Source organism: Eretmochelys imbricata, chromosome 1 (assembly GCF_965152235.1).
Source record: "Eretmochelys imbricata isolate rEreImb1 chromosome 1, rEreImb1.hap1, whole genome shotgun sequence".
NCBI classification, from domain to species: domain Eukaryota; kingdom Metazoa; phylum Chordata; order Testudines; family Cheloniidae; genus Eretmochelys; species Eretmochelys imbricata.
Window position 1 is genome coordinate 215,833,535 of NC_135572.1, and position 20,199 is coordinate 215,853,733.

At 44.1% G+C, this 20,199-nt stretch overlaps 1 protein-coding gene across 1 annotated transcript in view; it reads right to left on the reverse strand.

Annotated features, from left to right (window-relative positions):
- The window catches only part of LOC144259184 (ephrin type-B receptor 5), a 94,581-nt gene that overhangs the window by 14,416 nt on the left and 59,966 nt on the right, over positions 1-20,199 (reverse strand). The window contains exons 4-5 of the mRNA XM_077807363.1: positions 16,975-17,130; positions 14,047-14,385 (exon numbers count right to left, since the gene is read on the reverse strand). Coding sequence (XP_077663489.1) covers positions 14,047-14,385; positions 16,975-17,130 — 495 coding nt within the window. The remainder of the gene's footprint in view (positions 1-14,046; positions 14,386-16,974; positions 17,131-20,199) is intronic.

Consider the following 20,199-nt stretch of genomic DNA (forward strand, 5'->3'; position numbering starts at 1 on the left):
CAGTCCAGTGTCTTCTGGGACAGGTGCCCAAATGGCAAAACCTCTGCTATCCCTGAAACTAATCAGGCCCTTTGTTGGCAATCCTGGCGCAGAGGCCCAGGACTGAATGGACCTTTCAACATGAACTCTGCTTTGGCCCCTCCAGCTCAGGGCAGGAGGCATGCTGTCAGGGGTGATCCCAGCACTGCACTCACTCTGGGGATAAATACAGAGCCTCTGTCTCTTTGGGGTGGGACAGTCTGGTACATTACTTACTCTGTGTCACCAACTCTCGTTATCTGATCGTGAGTCTTCTCTTAAATCCTCAGCTCTGGGAGGTGACGTGATGATGTGAGAATCTCAGCATTCATTTACTTTAAACAGCAAGTGATCACTTCTCAGGGTTGGAGAGACATGCTTGAAAACATGACCCCTAAAAGCTCACAAGCCAGAAGGCAAATAAGAGAAACCCCATTTTCATTATTTTTAAAAAATCTCATGATTTATTAAGATTTATTAAGGCCCTGGTTTTCATGGGAGACTTTAATCACCCTGATATCTGCTGGGAGAGCAATACAGCGGTGCACAGACAATCCAGGAAGTTTTTGGAAACTGTAGGGGACAATTTCCTGGTGCAAGTGCTGGAGGAACCAAATAGGGGCAGAGCTCTTCTTGACCCGCTGCTCACAAACCGGGAAGAATTAGTAGGGGAAGAAAAAGTGGATGGGAACCTGGGAGGCAGTGACCATGAGATGGTCAAGTTCAGGATCCTGACACTAGGAAGAAAGGAGAGCAGCAGAATATGGACCCTGGACTTCAGAAAAGCAGACTTTGACTCCCTCAGGGAACTGATGGGCAGGATCCCCTGGGAGAATAACATGAGGGGGAAAGGAGTCCAGGAGAGCTGGCTGTATTTTAAAGAATTCTTATTGAGATTACAGGGACAAACCATCCCGATGTGTCGAAAGAATAGTAAATATGGCAGGCGACCAGCTTGGCTTAACAGTGAAATCCTTCTAATCTTAAACACAAAAAAGAAGCTTACAAGAAGTGGAAGATTGGACAAATAACCAGGGAGGAGTATAAAAAATATTGCTCAGGCATGCAGGAGTGAAATTAGGAAGGCCAGATCACACTTGGAGTTGCAGCTAGCAAGGGATGTTAAGAGGAACAAGAAGGGTGTCTACAGGTATGTTAGCAACAAGAAGGTGGTCAAGGAAAGTGTGGGCCCCTTACTGAATGAGGGAGGCAACCTAGTGACAGAGGATGTGGAAAAAGCTATTTCAAAAATAATACACCAAAAAAATTAGACTGATTTGTCTGACCATCATATTCCCTTGCTTTTAACTGCATCACCGAGATATAGGCCCGTTCAAATACACCAAGTGAACATGTGTACTGACGTGCTGAACACCAGGCACACACTTAAGCATGCTGCTGAACTGAGGACGTACTAAATAGCTCCTCTAGAAATTACCTCTCTAAGCAGAGAAGCAAGAGCATGGAGGTGAGTAGGCACTGATTCATAGAGCTGGCTTGAAATGAAAATTTATTCCCATAAAAATTATGCTTTTTTGAACCTTTTTTCATCCTGAACTAGATGAACAATAATAATAATAATAATTAATAAACAGCTTTTTTATGAGAAGGAATTTCCAGGAAACATCCATTTCAGGAGAACCAAAATGGGATGTGCTGAGGTGCCAGCTGCCTGCCTGGAAGGCTCCTGTCAATTTTACTTTCTCCCTGGGGGTGGAAAGTGAAATTGACAAGAGTTCCCCGGGCAGGCAAGGCAACATCATTTTGAATTTCTCAACAGAAAATTCAAATTTTCTGGCAAAACTGAAATTTCCTCATGGAAAATTTTGTTTTTGCAAAAATGCCATTTTCTGTTGGCAGGTGATTCTGACAGAAAATTCCCAACAAACACTTCTGATCAGCCAGCCCCCGAATGTGTGAACACCTGGGATGGGTGGAGAGAAAAGCAGGGACATTTGGCAAAGAAGCAAAGCCACAGAATGGCTCTTCTTCCTTCCCACCTGCAAGAAAGATAAAAGAATTGTTTTTCATATCCAACGAGATAAAATTAGTCAGGAAGAAGCAAATCAAAGGAGTTTAACCAGCTCAGGCAAGTAGGAACCAGTTCAAATAATGTAAGTGAAAGCAGAATGTGAGCCAAGCGTTACAATAAAATATTTTACATCTCTCCTGTTCCTTTCATTCTCAGAATGATAGCACTTTCCTTTTAAACACAGGTTTGTACACAAAGGAGTTGCTTCATCTGCAGTGAAATGCGGGTATCTGGGAAAGAACTAAACAACTGTTTAACAGTGCACACCACCACCATGCAAGACTTCAGGACACAACTGAGAACATTGTACCCAGACATGGCTGCAAGGAGAATTTTAGGGAGGTAGAACGTAATTACTTTGGTTGGAATTTGACCAAGAACACCCCACTGCTGCAAAAAGTGCGATAGGACTTTTAAAACTATTTGTAATGTTTCTGTTAATGCTTGTGAAAAGCAGCAGGGTTGATAACTGGCCCTATGATGGCACATACTGCATGGGCAGCCAAAAGTGCACTCTCCACCCCCCCACCCCCCACTGCCTCTAAGGGCCAGGTTTCAGGCCCATTCCTTTGTTTTTTATTACTAATTTTGTATAAGTGTCCTGAAATAATCATGGTACTAGATATGGATCTTCACCTTTCCATCCTGGACCTCCATATGCTTTCCATTCCTAACCCCCAATCACCATCAGACTATAATCCCCCGATATACCCAGCTCACCTCAAAGAGGACACCATAGGCCTCCCAAAATAAACAATATTTACCAGCATTTTAGATTGAATGTACATACATTTTAACATTTACATACACCAGTGTATTTTATATGCCCATTTCCATTATGTTTCATAATGAAGCTGAGCAGCTACATTTTAAGGCAAAGAAGTATGAAAGAGTAAAATAGTTTTAATGAAAATAACAATAAAGTAACTCAAATTAGCATGACTTTCACCAGTGAATTCCAAATTTAATAAACAAAATTTCAGGGACAAAGCTTGTAAAATACCTGCAAAGGAGACATAAAAGAATCATAGGTATACAGGACTGGAAGGGACCTCAACAGGTCATCTAGTCCAGCCCCCTGGGCTGAGGCAAACCCTAGGCCATACTTGACAGGTGTTTGTCCAACTTGTTCTTAAAACCTTCCAGTGATGGGGATTCCACAACACAACCTCTCTTAGAAACCTATTTCAGATCTTAGCTACCCTTATAGTTAGAAAGTTTTTCCTAATTTTTATCTTAAATCTCTTTTGTTGCAGATTAAGCCCATTACTTCTTGTCCTACCTTCCGAGGACATGGAGAACAATTGATCGCTGTCCTCTTTATAACAGCCCTTAACATATATGAAGATTGTCATCAGGTCCCCCCTCAGTCTTCTTTTCTCAGGATGCCCAGTTTTTTTAACCTTTCCTCAAGGGTCAGGTTTTCTAAACCTTTTATCATTTTTGTTGCTCTTCTCTGGACTTTCACCTATTTGTGCAAATCTTTCTTAAAGTATGGTGTTCAGAACTAGACATAGTACTCCAGCTGAGGCCTGGCCAGTGCTAAATAGAGCAGGAAAATTACCTCCCATGTCTCACAAAGTACACTTCTGTTAATAGACTCCAGAATTATATTTGCCTTTTTTGCAGCCGCATCACATTGTTGACTCATATTCAGTTGTAATCCACTATAAACCCTAGACCCTTGACAGCAGTACTACCACCTAGCCAATTATTCCCTATTTTGTAGCTGTGCATTTGATTTTTCTTTCTAAATGTGGTATTTTCCATGTCTTTATTGAATTTCATCTTGTTGGCTTCAGATTAATTTTCTAATTTGTCAAAGTCATTTTGAATTCTCATCCTGCCCTCCAAAGTGATAGCAACTGTTCCCAGCTTGGTTTCATCCGCAGATTCTATAAGCATACTCTCCATTCCATTATCCAAATCATTAATGAAAATATTGAAAAGTACTGGACCCAGATCATACCCCTGCGGAACCCCACTAGATACGCCCTCCCAGTTTGAGAGCGAACAATTGATAACTACACTTTGAGTACAGTCTTTCAAATAGTTGCTCTCCCACCTTATAGTATTTTCATCTAGACCACATTTGCTTATGAGAATGCTTATGAGAATGTCATGAGGGACAAAAAGAAAAGGAGTACTTGTGGCACCTTAGAGACTAACCAATTTATTTGAGCATAAGCTTTTGTGAGCTACAGCTCCACTTCATCGGATGTCCAATGAAGTGAGCTGTAGCTCACGAAAGCTTATGCTCAAATACATTTGTAAGTCTCTAAGGTGCCACAAGTACTCCTTTTCTTTTTGCAAATACAGACTAACACAGCTGCTACTCTGAAACCTGTCATGAGGGACAGTGTCAAAAGCCTTAATAAAATCACGATATATCACATTTACTGCTTCCCCTTTGCCACTAGACCAGTAACCCTGTCAAAGATGGAAATTCAAGTAAAAGTATTTAGCTTTCTGTTCTCTCCACTTCTTAAGGTGAAGTTAAGGTCACAGGTATGTATCAGTAGAATGAGTGCAGAGCTCCCATCAGGAATTATTTAGTTAAATAACCCCCCAATGTTAGAAAACCAGGGACTGCAGAGTTTAAGGCTGCTCTTTTTAAATAAGGACCCTACTCCACACCACACTAATTCTGCCTCCACAGGAAAGCCAGTCTACCATCTTCCCTTTTTTGTTTCTGGACTATCAAAAATGTGCACCCCAGAACATTGGTTTTATAATTTATTTCATGCATACATGTCTCCAAAACTAAGTGTGATGGTTTGTCACTGATCTAACTTTTGCTCTTTTCACATGAGGTTTATATATGGAGACATGATATCTCTGTGTCTAATAACACTTGCTTAATTGGCTGCCACCTGAAATCACAGGTGCCTATAACATATCATGAGATCAGGCCCTTTATGAAGAGTGGGAAATGATTGCCTTCAGTATGCTACTTGTCTAATCAGGTATATGGAAAATTCTTGTACATGTACCATATCTGGCAGTAAAGGAAGCCATGAGACAGCACAACCACTACATATGAAAGACTGAGGCATTCTGTTTTTTGTGGTCATTGGTAAGTGAAGCTCTTTGTTATGGATGGAGAAGATAATAAGTTTTTTTTAATGTTTTTATGGCATCACAATGGATCAGAGTTAAGGTAGCTTGGATGCCTTGTCTGAGAAAAAACAACATTCCCTGGCTTTCCTATAATGGACAGATTTGTGTTTTGTTTTATTTTTAACTCTCCTATTCCTGAACAGTAATACCCACTCAAACCACTGACATGTGCCTCCAACCTTACCTTGTTTTTGCTATGTTTTTTGTGGATGAGAATGTCCTTAGTTTTAAAGATAGTTAAAGCAAGGAATTGGGGAATGAAAGAAGCTGGGGACAAAGATGGTGAGACTCCCTGAGGTCTGCAGCAGTGGAGAATCACTAATGCTCCCAAGAGCCTTAGGAAGAGAACCTACAGACCTTAGGAAGTGCACTGTAATACACTCCACCTGGATCAACACGTGACTTTCCAGGTGATACTCATGAGACTAGTCAGGAGTCACACCATCCCTACAGACTTTATGACCCTTGTCGGGGTCCCTCTACCTCACCACACCTCACTGCACACATGGGCCTTATGCTTGTGGCTTGGGAATGGTATGTGAGGAAGCAGGGCTGCAGGGGCATAAAAAGAGAGTGGACTTTTGGTGGGAGATACACAAGAAGTACGGGGTGCGGGGGAGGTCATTTGTAAATGGACTTTCAAGGCATTCATATAAATGAACTACTGACACTGATGGGATCTCATGCAGCATTAAATTTTACCAAGTTAAACTGAAGATATGAAAAAAAGTTTTAAGAAAAGAGATTTCTCAATTACCAGTATTGTTTGTGTGCCAATGTTGCCCACCAACAAGCTTGATAAAGACACCTCCACCACAATAGAAAGGCAGTTAGTCATGGTCAAAATCTTGTCCACTTTATTTTGCACATGAGACACTCCAAGAAAGTGTGGAACCACTAACCTGACACATTGCTCAAATAACTCTACCCAAAAGAGGCCTGGCCTAGAGTTTTCATAGCAACCAGGAAAGACGGAAGCAACAAAGACTCGTGCCTATGTACAATGAACTTCAACTAACATCAACAAAAAATCTCCAAGAAGCAAAGAAGACTCTTCAATTAACAAGCTCTTCCTGATAGGCCATCTGCAAAGGATGAACAACAGTGTTTTCCTGAAGAAACAGCGCACAACAGCTGGAACAGCCAAGACACTGAGATGTGTTTGTGGGGGCCAGATCAACATGCAAACAGCATCATTTAGGGATAGCACGTCTTTATCCTTACATTAGTATCTGTATTTGGAGCCAGTATTCTAATTTGGTGGAGACAATTAATAATATGAACTATAATTAATAATTGCTCTAGACATAAATCAATTCCCCAGGGAAGTTTGTTGGGCCTGAAAAAGAGCTGCCATAGGAGAGAGGCCAAGATTTTCCAGTTCTGTTAGTGACTCTGGGTACTTTGACTTTTTGGTGCCCAACTTGAGACACCTTAAATGGTGTCCTGATTTTCAGGAAGCGCTGCACATCCATCCTCTGGAAAATCAGGACCTTTGAAAGTGTCTCAAGGTGGGCACACAAAAATTGAGGCATCCAAGTTTTCTAGTCACTTTTGAAGATTGTGGACTAGCTCTATGGATTTGATTGGTAAGTAATTCCTTTGCTGTTCATCAGTATTTTGTTAACACCAATCCACAAAAAAGGGGATTCCCTTGTAACAAGCATAAGGACTCACATAAATTAAGAGTAAAATAGCCACATTTTCCAAGAGATGCCTCTGATTTTGTGTGCCCAACTTTTGCCAACTTAGCCCTGATTTTTAGATTTTTTTGCTGACCCCTCTCGGTTCTCAGAGTTGTCAGTGGTTAGCATGCCAGAAGGCCAAGCCCAAAGTGCCTCAAATTGGGCAACCAAAAATGGAGGTGTCTAAAACCTAACACTTTTGAAAATGTTGGCTTTCATCTGTTTACTGTCCACCCATGAATGTAGTTTCCCAAGACCCACAGATAAGATTTACTGAAACTGAGTATGGTAGTGTTAGGAAAACTGCATTCTGAGTAACACAGATGTTGAAAATTGATACACTGAGCTGAAATATTCTGTACTAGTAATCACATTTATTGGCAGTTAATAAATCTAGTTACCATTAGAGTTTCTCTTGTTGTGACTGGGAAATGACATGAAGGTCAAAGTATTCACATAAATTGGTAAGTGATGAGATGAACAGACATTATTAAATCAATTAAGACGCTGTTTAATTGGTTAGTAATGTTAACTATTTGTTAGGTTCTCAGGATACTAAACTCTCTCACAGGTGAGCGGTAAATCTAGCATGTATTGATGATTTGCCTATAAGTTAAGTTTTGAATTTCATGAAAATGAAAGAACCAGACAAGGCTATGAACATGTAGAACTAGGACACCTTCCTGGACTTCTTTCTGCTCCTCCCACTCCCACCCAGTCCACCCCTCTCACTTCCCTCTTCGGTCAGACTCAGCCCTCCAATGAGGAGCTGTTATTGCTGTCACACCAAAACTCAGGTGGATTCAAATTCATTCTCTCCTTCAAACTCTTCTCTTTCTTCAGCCCTCTCAAATTCTCTGTGGTCTATCACATCTGATAACTCCCTCCCCTCCCAGATCTATGACTTTCCCACACTCAGCAGTTTCTTCTCCTCTGATATAATGTCACTGGAGATATGACATGCATGTTGAAGCCACCTTTGAACTTCTTTCCTTTGAAGTCCTCTCCATCTCTGACTCCTTCAGTTATAGGGACTATGCACCCTGTGCAGGCCTCTACATTGATGCTCTCCTTCTTCTCTCCACAGCAGCTTCCAGCAGCACCAAGTGCCTTGAGAAAACCACTTCTTTCTTGACTCTCTTCCCTCTTCTATATTTTGGTCCTATCTCCCCAAATGAATTCCTTATATTATTGCCATTGTCGACAAGTCTTTTTCCTCTAGTACTTTCCACAAATCTATCACTGTCAAACTCTCTTTTATCCTTGACTTACATTCCCAGCAATCCCATCACTAAATTTCCCTCTCCCAGCAAAATGCATGAGGAACCTGTTTTTTCTCCAAGTACCTTTCACACATCCTTATCCTGAACAGATTTCAGCCTGGACACAGCACAGAAATGACTTTCCTCTGTGCACTTAACCAGTTCCTCTGTTTGTTGGCCTGCAGGCCTTCACTGCAGGCTTCAACATTGTTCTGTCCATCTCCCTGAGTCACTTCCCTAGCTATTCAGGGGTCTCAGATCCTGTCAGGATGTTGCACTTTAAGTTCTTTGGATGGACAGCAATTTAGAAAGGCAAAATATTTATTTATTATTACTACTCTACTGTTCTGTGTCTGCATATCAAATAACACCCCTTTTTGTCCCTAGCTGTCATTCCACTTTTGTGCAGAAACTTCTCCTTGGGTACCACTAGGTTCCATTCTCTGCTATTTTCCATCTACTTCTACCCTCCTGAGCAATGTATCTTTGCCCTTATCCAAAGTGCTCTGTAATCTGAAATGTGAAATATGGCACATTCTTTTTCTGTTCAGCCTGCAGAGACAACACAGCTCAGAGAGAGGGAACTGGAGCATATTCCATCTTGTGCGTCATCCACGGAATCTTTTACTAAGTTCCAGTCAGTTATACCTCTTTAAACCCTCTGAAGACAACTGAGACCTGGTCTATACCAAAAATTTAGGTCTATCTAGCAATATTCTCAGGGCTGTGAAAAATTTTGCACCTGTGCAATGTAGTGAGGTTGAGCTAATCCCCATGGTAGACACAGTTAAGTCCAAGGGAGAAATCTTCTATTGGCCTAGCTACCACCTCTCAAGGCAGTAGCTTGTTACTACACCAACAGAAAAACGCCTTCTGTTGATGTAGGAAGCGTACACTACAGTGCTGCGGTAGCACTGTAGCTGTGCTGTTCGTGCTGTAGTGTAGATGTACCCTAAGCTGAGACAACTCTCACTGAGGGAAAAATTTGCCTTGCAGAATCTTTATTACTGGTGATGATGTGTGAGAAGAAAACAACCCAGCTTGATTCTCAGAGCCCAGGCTGAGCTTTCAGAGTTAACAATTAGGAAAAAAAATTTACTTCCAAAATGAGCTCTTTTGATCTGCAATCAATGAGAGACAATGAATATGGAGCCCTGCGATTCATGTGTCCAGTCAATTTTCATAGCAGAACTGCACTTCATCTGTCAGCTATATGCTGATTATACTAATCTGTAAATGTAGTCTTCTGACAGCCTGTAATACACTCTCTGTCTCCATGTTCCCTTTCTGTTTTGACTAAGAAAATTTGTAGTTTTTGTCTCACCTTCTACCAGCTAAGTCAGATGTGCTTCTCCTGGGCAAGAAGAACATCCTCTAGTACATTTCCCGGCTAAACCCAGAACTTCCATTTGATTTCACAGTCAGTAACTTTGGCATCATTCTTTACTCTAAAGTCTTCTCCTCCTCCTCATACAGCCCATCAGCCTGAAAATCTGCTGAATGACCCCCTGCAGCATTGCCCTTGAATGTCACTGCCTCCGCTCAGCCTCTGCTGAAACCCTCACCCAGCCCTTCAGATTCTCTTGCTATGATTACTGCAGCTCCCTTGTCTCTGGCTGGCATCCCCAAGTCCCATTGCTCTGACTCCAGCATGGACAGAATGCTGCTGACTATTTTCTCACAGCTACGAGGAAGCCTGACCACATCACCTCCGTCTTCAGACTGCTTCATTAGCTCTCTTTTGTTTCAGGATTCAGTTTAAAAATACCCCAAAACACTCTCCTTGCTTTTAAAACACTCCATGGACTTGCTCCAGCCAATCTCTTTATCCCTTTCCCCACTTTCTAGCAACACAGGAAATGCCAGTCTAGATCAGCGCAGTGGTCCATCTAGTCCAGAATCCTGTCTCTGACAATGACCAGTAGCAGAGGCTTCAGAGGAAGGGGCAGGAAACCCCCTAATGGACAATTTTGGAATAACCATGGGGAAGTTTCTTTCTGACCGCTTTCACATGGAGATAGTTATGCCCTGAAGCATAAGGATAGATATTGTAACTTCAAATGGTGTAATCTATATAAATAAATAATCCTTTTTTAAATCCTATGAAGCTCTTGGCCTCAATAACATATTATGGCAGTAGGTTCCACAGGTTTTTTGCTTGCCATGTGGCAGCCTCCCATCCTTCCCACTACACAACCGCAACACTATTCATAGAAAATCCTTCTCCTCTGCAGCTTCTGTTTTCTGGAATGGCCTCCACCTCTTTATCTATCCATCTTAAAACCTCAAACCTCAGCTGAACATGACTTTTCTATCTTGCCTTATCTTTGAATATTTTCCTCCCTCTCCTAGTTATCCCAGCAAGCATGCCATTTTACTCTCCAAACTGTTTTGGGATAGCAGCTTGCTGGAAAAGATCAAGTCAAATTATACTGCAAGGATGTAAGTGTGAAGAGTTTTCCTGTGTCAGTCCCTTGTGCCCTACCTTAAATGAAACCCCTTCCAGAGATGGGACATCATCATTGGATGCCATGGAAATGACTGATGTAGCGATCATCAGATCCCATCTCTAACTGTGGAGCAGGAGACAGTGAGCCACTAGGTGTAGCCAAACTCTTAAAGCGGCAGTCATCTTGGAAACAGAGAACAAGGGAATGGGAAATACGGCTAAATGGAGGAGAGTAAAGGAGAGAAATTGTTCCAAGAACAGAATATTGTCCTCAGGTTTTCTTGGGCATGTGGAAGAGGGAAGAGTGGATGCGAAGAATATATGCACCCAGCCATAGAGGGGAGTGAGAGAACCTGTGGTTAGTGCAGGGCCAAAGGGGAGATATAAAGGCTGCTGGGGCTGAAGATTCTTTGTCTGGCTACCCTTAATTCAATGGAGAGGAGATGAGTGTTACACCCTTTCATTCAGAAATTCTGTCCCCCAACTTCTCGCTCCTCATCTCTCCATGTCCTCTCATCCATTCCATCCAACCCGCTTCCCTGTCTCTCTTGGAGTGGAAGAGCTGAGAGTCCATCTGTGTGTAACAATAAAAAAAGAAAATCTAAGCTAAAGTGAAAAGCTGCCAAGGGGGCTGAAGGGAGGGGTCAGGAGTGAGACAGGCCACGTGACAGAGGAACAGAGGCCTCGTTAGCGTGAGCTGTCACTATGAATTGAGGGCAGCTCATCTCAAGCTCATTGCTAATGATCTTGGGGAAGAGTAGAGGTAAAAAAGGACCCAACCACAATAACCATCCAGTGCACACTGCAGCTCTGGAGAGGAGCCTGTCAGGACAGCTGCTCCCCTGAGACCATTCTGGAGCATGAGAGACCAGCCCCCACAAGCCAAGAGGAAAAGGGGGGCTGCAGAACAGGACAAACAAGTCAGGCATGAGCAAAGGAAAAGAGGAGACTTGGTGATTCACAGGCAGAGCCAGAGGGAAGAGGTTACACTAGATTCCACCACTGCTGACTCACACAAATGAGGCAGGGATGGGAAATGGCGGAGAGCAGGGGAAATCATTTGGGAGGTTAATATGCCACCTGCCCTCCCCCCAGCAGAGTTCAGAGATACCACCTGGAACCACCCTCCCACAGGAGTCAGCTCTCCCTGTGTCTGGGGCCAGAGGCACAAAATACCCAAGCAGCCACTTGTGGCGCCACTCTTGGAGGGGCCAGGTATCCCACATAACCTCTGCCAATCGCTGCTTCCCTGCTAACGGGAGCGATGGGGCAGAAAATCCCCCACCAGATGCCTAACACCCTCCAGCACCTCAGAAAGCAATTTGTGCCCTAGATTTTTTCCTTTCAAAAACCTGGAATCCCCCCAAGTCATATAAGTGACCCGGCCACATGTTCATGATCCAGCCAGAGCTCACCTGCAGCCTCCTCTCTGCTCGCGGGGAGCATTATCCACCTCTCCCTGTCCTCACAGCAAGACGCTCTGCAGAACCCATACATTAAAGCAGGAATAGACCTATTAGCACAGTTCACGTCTGGTCCCCAGCCAGGGCAGAATAGTTCCCTATAGTATGTTCTCTTGGGCTTTGTCCAGGCCTAATTTTACATGATTTAGGCAATAGGGCTTCCACCACTTCTCTGGGGAGTCTAATTAGTAGAGTCTAATTAGGAGTTTAATAGAGCTCAATGGTAGCAAACAGCTCCTGATATTCAATTTAAATTGTTCCCCCTTTTGCTCCATTTCATCCCATTACTCCTGATTATACCCCACCCCCAGCCCACCCGAGAACAATTCCTCTCTCTCTAGCTATGTACACCCTTGTAGAGAGTTGCCATGTCCCCACCCAATTCTAGCTGTCACTTAGCAGAGCCAAATATGTGCATTCAGTTCTCTCAGGCTACCTTTGTAAGTCAGGTTTCAGAGTCCCTCCACTCTCAGCCAAGTACAGCCCTTCTGCAACAATCCAGGATTCTCCTGATTTTATTGCCATCTCCCCTCCATATACTAGCTTCCTCTATTCTGTCCATCACTCTGATAGGCTTTGCAACCCTTCACTCACCACCTCCAGGGCTGCCCAGACAACCAACTGGTCTCTCAGGGTACTTCTAAACTGCATTGTAAACCTGAGTCGGTGGGACCCAGTTTGTGAACTTGGTGTTTCCCAAGCCCATGCTTGAGAGTCTGAATTACAGTGTAAACCTGGGTTTTCAACTGCTGGAGCTGGGTTGCACAGCCATACTAATATGTCCATACTGCACTACACAGACCTTCTCACTCATGTCTAAGGCTTGACTGCATCCACATTGCAATATGACATTCTTTGGATCCAAGTCTCAGCAGGACTTGGGCAATTAGTTCTAGTCATGATGCTTCCAGGATCACACCCCTTTCATTATTATTATAACAGACATTTAGATGGCAGTCATCAGTGTAATATCTGGGCAAATACCATTTCCCATCCACAGGGAAATAACATCCCAGGATCATTCTTTAGCACCATGGCACTGAAGGTTAGAAAAAAGGAAACTTTGGCCAGTAGAAGAATCCATGACAGTTTTTGTAAAATGGGGTGTTAACCTCTTTTTCTGAGTCTTGACTAAATTTCAGCTTGGGTCATTGCATTCTTTCACCCTGGCATTCCCACAGCAGTTGGCATTGATGTGTTTTTCCTTTTTGTCTACTGACCTGAACAGTTGTGCATCCTAGAGGTAGATGCACTTCAGTGGTGGATACAGCCATTCATATATACTATATTTTATCATGCTGTGCCCAGCTGTCATCTTTTTCTCTTTCGAGACAGACACTAAGACACAGACGGGCACAGTTGGTGAATTCCCAGTGATGTTTGTTAAGGAGTCATGAAATATGAACTGAAATGGAATCCAGAGAGAGGGAAGGGGACAGGAGAGGAGCTGAAGAGATGCAGGAGGAGAAGTAAAGACAAACAGGAGATTCACTCTTTTTAAGAAGGAAACTGAAGAGTGACTTAAGGGAAGAAAGATGAACTAGAGAGAGGAAGGGGGGGTCGAAGGGAAAACGAAGAAGAGCAGGAGATAGAGGGGATGATGAAAAGGCGAAGAAATGCTAAATCTTCTGCAGCAGCTTAAAACTCGCAGGGCCCCTGACAAACGATGACAGTGGCTCCTGCATCACACAATGAAGCAGCTGCTCCTCTGACCAGTGGAGATACTTCGCTCACTGCTGTTCCCTCTGGGCCATCTCCTGCCTCTGACACTTCCTTGTTTCTTCTTGCCCATTCACACTGGCAGCTAAACTCAGCTTCTCCACCAAGAGGGGAAGGGAAAAAAGGGAGCAGCAGAGAGAGGGGCACACAGGAACCATTCAGAAGTGGCAGGTCAAGATGAAGTACAGCACACAGCCAAACAAGTCAAAGCCATGACTGCTACAAGGCACGGAATGTAAAGGAAGGAATGAGAGAAAGCAGTAGGAGGGATAAGAGTCAGATGAACAGGCCTCCTCACCTGACTGACTGGTGCTGACGTTGATGGCTGCATATTGGGGTGCCTCTGGGCTCAGCTCGGTCACCAGGTTGACGGCCTGGATCTCGAATGTGTACTGCACACGGGCCAGCAGGTTGGAGATCTGCACACGACTCTCTGTTAGCCCCACCTGGCGTGGCTCAAACTGAATGCTGTCCCCACAGCGCACGCAGGGCCCTGGAGACCCCGTCGGGCACACCTTGCAGATGATATTAAAGAAGACATCCTTGCGGCCACCCAGGTCCTTGGGTAAGCGCCAGGTCAGGAGCACATTGGAGCCAATGATCTCGTAGCTAACATCCCGGGGGGCGGAGGGAGTGCCTACAAGAGAGGAAAATGAGATATTAAAAACCTACAAAAGAATGACAGAGAGAAAGAAAGAAAAGGAAAGAGAAAAAGAGGACAAGTTCCTTATTTCTCATTCCTCTGCAAAAAATGTTTCAGCTGTTTCCTAGAAGGAGGCTAGGGACAAATACATTGTTTTGTCCCTATTCAAATTTTCTTTTCTTATAAGAGCTCTAGCACCCCCATGCTTTGGAGCAAGGACTTGAAATTTAGCAAGGTGGTGGCTTTTTGTCAGGGATGAGCCTTGTGTTGTTCTCATAGAAAGCCATCCAATTTATGAGCCTTTTTAAAATCTCAGTATGCACATGTTCAGTAGAGACTTGTTACAGTCTGGTAGCTAAATTCTCTGAACATTCTGTCTGCATTAAGCATGCTATAGCAAAGTGCTGCAAGGGCTCCATGTGTCCCCTTTTGTTTTTCTGTTTTCCCCAAATATCAATAGGGTTCTGGACACTGATGCCTAGAACATTCCCTGAAATTTTGAAATTGCTCCTACTTGGCATTCACAAGTTATCACTTTACAGATGAACAGACAAACAGAGAAATGCCTGCAAGATGAGTGTAGGCCTTCATAAACTGGCCAATGTTCATATACTATTTTTTCCAAAGGACCCCTATCTCATTCAGTGCACAGGATGGACATCCACTGGATATGAATCCGGGTGGTGAATTGAAGGAATCTGTTGTCTGTAGGACTGTTGCCTCATTTGTTGCAAAAGCTGAAAGGTGTGCAATGAATGATGCAAGGGACTGCAAGAAGAGAAAGGATCATCTCATGTTTAAAACAGGTGAATGCTTCCCTGGAAATCTGAATTCTAACCCTGCCTCTGCCACAGAGTTCCTGTGTGATGCTGGGCAAGTCACTTAAGCCAAATTTTTCACAGGTGGTCACTAATTGTGTGTTCCTAATTTTTTGGGTGCCCAACTTGAGACCCAGGGATCTGATTTGGAGAAGTGCTGAGCGCTCACAGCTGCCCTAAGTACAAAGAAAATAGGTTATACTTACAGGATGGGGGACTCTCTCCTGGGAAGTAGTAATTCTGAGATTTGGGGGTCATGGTGGATAATCAGCTGAACACGAGCTCTCAGAGTAATGCTGTTGCCAAGAGGGCTAATGCAAACTTGGCATGCATAAACAGGCCAATCTCAAGTAGGAGCAGAGAGGTTATATTACCTCTGTATTTGGCACTTGTGTGACCACTACTGGAATACTGAGTCCAGTTCTGGTGTCCACAATTCACGAAGGATGTTGATAAATTGGAGAGGGTTCAAAGAAAAGCCACGAGAACGATTAAAGGATTAGAAAACATTTATTATAGTGATAGACTCAAGGAGCTCAATCTATTTAGATTAACACAGAGAAGGTTAAGGGGTGACTTGATTTCAGGCTATAAGTACCCATATGGGGAACAAATATTTAATAATGAGATGTTCAGTCTAGCAGAGAAAGGTATAACACATCCAATAGCTGGAAGTTGAAGCTAGACAAATTCAGAATGCAAAGGAAGGAACGGAATGCATAAATACTGGAAAGAATGCATGAATTTTTAACAGCAAGAGTAATTAACCATTGGTACAATTTACCAAAGATCATGGTGGATTCTCCATCACTGACCATTTAAAAATCAATGTTGGATGTTTTTCTAAATGATATGCCCTAGGAATTATTTTTGGGGGAAGTTCTATGTCCTGAGTTATACAGGAAGTCAGACTAGATGATCACAATGGACCCCACTGGCCTTGGAATCTATGAACTGAAGACAATGGGAGTTGTGCTTCAACATATAAAGTGCTATATCATACTAAGTACTCTGAAAAATCAGGTCCTAGATATCTCAAATTGGGAAACCAAATTTAATGGACACTTTTGACCTTAATCTCTCTGTGCCTCCGCCCCTTATCTGTAAAATGGGGATAATACTCCCTCTCCTCACAGGGGTGTTATGAAGACAAATTCATGAATGTTTGTGAAGCACTTGGACTATAGAGATAAGCACCATAGAAAGCCCATGAGGAAATTAATATTTCTTTCTTCCAAGGAGGGTTTCAGTAGTGTGTAGTCTGGTGCTACTCATTGTACAACGAGGATAAAACAACATATGAAGTAACTGCTCATTCAGTGAGCACTATCATCCTGTGCAATTAATGAGGCAGGGGTCCTTACAGAAAAATACTATGTGATCATGTAATTAAAGACTGTATCATAATGCATACACACAAGGAGGCCGAATTAAGGTTGCCTGGGCAAACTGAATTCTGACATTTCCTAATTTCTGAGAGCCTGATTTTGCAACATAAATGTTCTTTTAATGCAGGTTTTTGTATCTACTATATTGAGAATTGTATATAATATATGGGATTAATGAAATGTCTTCAATACATTTGGTGGGTAGACATACGCTGTAGTGGATTAGAAGTGGTGCCCCCCAGATTCCTGCAGGGGAAAAGAGTGAAGAGAAATTATTCTGTCTTTCTCAGGGGCTCTTAGAGGCGATGACTCAGAGACTCCCCGGAATCATTGGCCATCCCTCTTCCTCCCCTCACATACTCTACCCAAACACTTACCAGTGCAGGGGGTGTCAGATGTGTCCGAAGCAGAGCGGTAGTATCGGCTTTGGCAGGCACATTCACTGGAGCCTGGCACTGGAGCGTGGCTGTGGGTGGGGCAGAGTCTGCAGGGGGCATCTCCCACATATGCTTTAAAGGAACCAGTGGGACAGGCTAGGGGAAAGAAAACAGTGACAGATGAGAAAGGGGAACCAATTACTTCAGATCCCAGAAGGAACACATTCTCCTTCAGGCTGAGACCACACTGTTGCTGGGAGAATCCTGTATTGACTGGCTGTGCAGTTTCAGTCACCACACCGCTGGACAGGCATTGCCTCCTTTGAGCTGGGATATGTGCCATTTCTCATCCCCACTAGTGACTGAGACTGCCATTAAAGTTGAAGTGGAGGTAGCAGGCCTCCCATCTCAATGTGATTTCTTAACCCTCTCTTGAAATCTCCAATCTGGAAAGGACTAGGAGATTCAAGGAGGATTCATTTGTGGATGGTTCAGAGAAAGGGTTTTATTATCTAAATAGATTTGACTTCTATTACTGGCCAAGGAGCATTAGCAATGGAGATGGCTAAGAGAGTAAAACTGAAACTAGCATGGAAGTCTACCACATAGGAACACAAGCTGACTGAAGAGTGCAATACAGCAAAACCAACTCCCTAATATGACAGCAGGCTCTGGGATACCACCTGGCAATGCATGTCTCATGTGGCGAGTCACCCACATGTCAGATGCTACAGCCCTATTTCTGCTGACTCATGCTAGCAGGTGGGTCTTTCTAGGTCCAGTTCAGAATAAAACGGGTTCAAGTTTCCCTCTGAGGCAAAGGAACATCCAATGAACAGCTGAGCTCAGGAGAAAGCTTAGTCTGAGGTTTCTGTTTGGTTGTTGTTATTTAAGTTCACAATCAAGTAAATTCCCAGGAAGGAGGTAAGCTTGGACCAGACATAACGCATGTACCTTATGTTAGGAGCAGAGTGAGAATGCTGTCTTATTCCACTATAATAAAGAATATCCCCGATGAGTTGCATGAGCAAAACAACTCAAAGGGGGAGGAAAGCAGGACCAGGAGAAATAAAATGTGATAGATGGAGGGGGAGTTGGGGGGGGGGGGGGAGGAGGAGAGTATACACACAGCTGTACCTATCAAAAAGTGTAAAACATGCACTGGAAGGAAGATCAGGAACAGTCAGCATGGATTCACCAAGGGCAAGTATTTGTTACAGACTCTTGATTCAGCAGCCGCATCGTCAGCCACAGTTAGAGACATGGGGGCCAGGAATGGGCAGAAAGGATGGGCTGGAGGCAGACTAGGAAAAGAGTACATTGTGATACTCTCCCAGAGTTAGGGTGACCAGGTGTCCAGTTTTCGACCAGAACACGTGGTCGAAAGGGGATCCTGGCGGGCCATTCACTGTCCAGTTGGCAGCGCCGCACAGCAGGGCTGGAGGCTCCCTGCTAGCCTCCACGCCGCGCGGCTCCCGGGAAGCAGCTGGCATGTCCCCTCTCCAGCTCCTATGCGTAGGGGCAGCCAGGGAGGCTCCACTAGCTGCCCCTGCCCTGCAGCTCCCATTGGCCAGGAGCTGCTTGAGGTAAGCACCACCCGGAGCCTGCACCCCTGGACCTCTTCCCCCCCACGCCCCACCCCCCTGCCCTAGCCCTGATCGCCCTCCAAACTTCTCGATCCCAGCTCAGAGCATCCTCCTGCACCCCAAAACCCCCATCCTCAGCCCCGCACCCCCAGACAGAGCCCTCAACCCCTCCTGTACCCCAGCCCCCTGAGCCAGGCAGGTGAAAATGAGTGAGTGAGTGAGGTTGGGGACAGCGAGCGACAGAGGGGTTGGGGGATGGAGTGGGGAGGGGGGGCACTAGGAGAAGGGCCAGGGCATGGGCGGGGCCTTGGAAGAGGGGCAGGGCAGGGGGTGTTCAGTTTTGTGCAAATAGAAAGTTGGCAACCCTACCCAAAGCTCCACTTACTCATGATACAAAATCAGATGCCACTCACAATACATTGTGCAGATCTTCAGACTATGATTGTCACTCTCCTTTGTGTGCACTTTGAGCAGCAGTCCACTAGTTAACAAGGCTGCATTTAAATGTGTGTGTGTGCAGGCTGCAGACATTAATATCCCTTTATAATGAAAAAGGGCAGTCCATACCTCTCAGAACCATTTCTTCAGGATGCCAGCAGGCTCTGATTGACATCACTGCATTGGTTACACATGATTTATGCTTGCAACGTTATCTTCACAACCGTAAAGGCTAGACTTTTTTTTTTAAATGAAAGCTTACAGATTCTGGCACACAATATGGCAGCCACTCCAGGGAAAAGGACCCTCTTACTAAACCACCTCAGTTTGCCACTTGGAAAAGAGGCCCCTGATTTGTGTGTAATCAGTAACTACTGTTTGCTCTCAGGTGTGTTTGGAAGGGGCCAGAGAAGGTCCAGAATCCTCTCTCCAGACCATGTTTGTACAGCAACAAACAGAGTTTAAAAGAGACTGAAGGGGAATGCTATGAGGAGCAGCAGGTGAAGTGAAATGGAAAGAGCCCCTTTTTTAGCCTAGGTGGAAAGCTCTGTTTGGTCTCCTGGAATTCCTGGGGGCGAGATCATCTACCCTAGGATTTACTATAGCACTCGTGGCCACAGAATATAAGCGCTTCCCAGCAATGACCGAACTTAGCAATTTTTACCCTTGGAGCTCAAAACGCTTTAGAAAGGTGAGCTAAGTACAATCATTCCTGCTTTACAAATGTGGGAAGTGAAGCACCAAAGGTAAGTGACTTGACTAATGTCACACAGCAGATTAGTGTCTGAGCTCCTGACTCCTAGGCCGGTGCTCTACCCACTGAACTAAGCTGTGTCCTATCGACAAGCAATATAGGTTCTTGCCTTGCAAACACAGACTCTGGGGAGTGTGTTTGTGTGTCATTTTGAAGATTTTGTACCTACTTTGTAGATAATAAATTCAAGGGTACACTACTCAGAGATCCTGACAATATTGGTTACTTGTGCCCTTCACTATTAAGCCAAATCCCAGGGAAAAGGGAACATTTTCACATGAAACAGGTTTGTTACATCCTTCTTTTGTATTGTCTTGCTTAACATATGAGCAGGGTGATGGCTGATGCAATCTGCCGTGGCCTTGGTCACTGAATACATTACACACATGCAGGCCCCCTCCCCACCTGCAATCTCTTCTCAAACCAGGGGCAAACTAAAATGTCAAG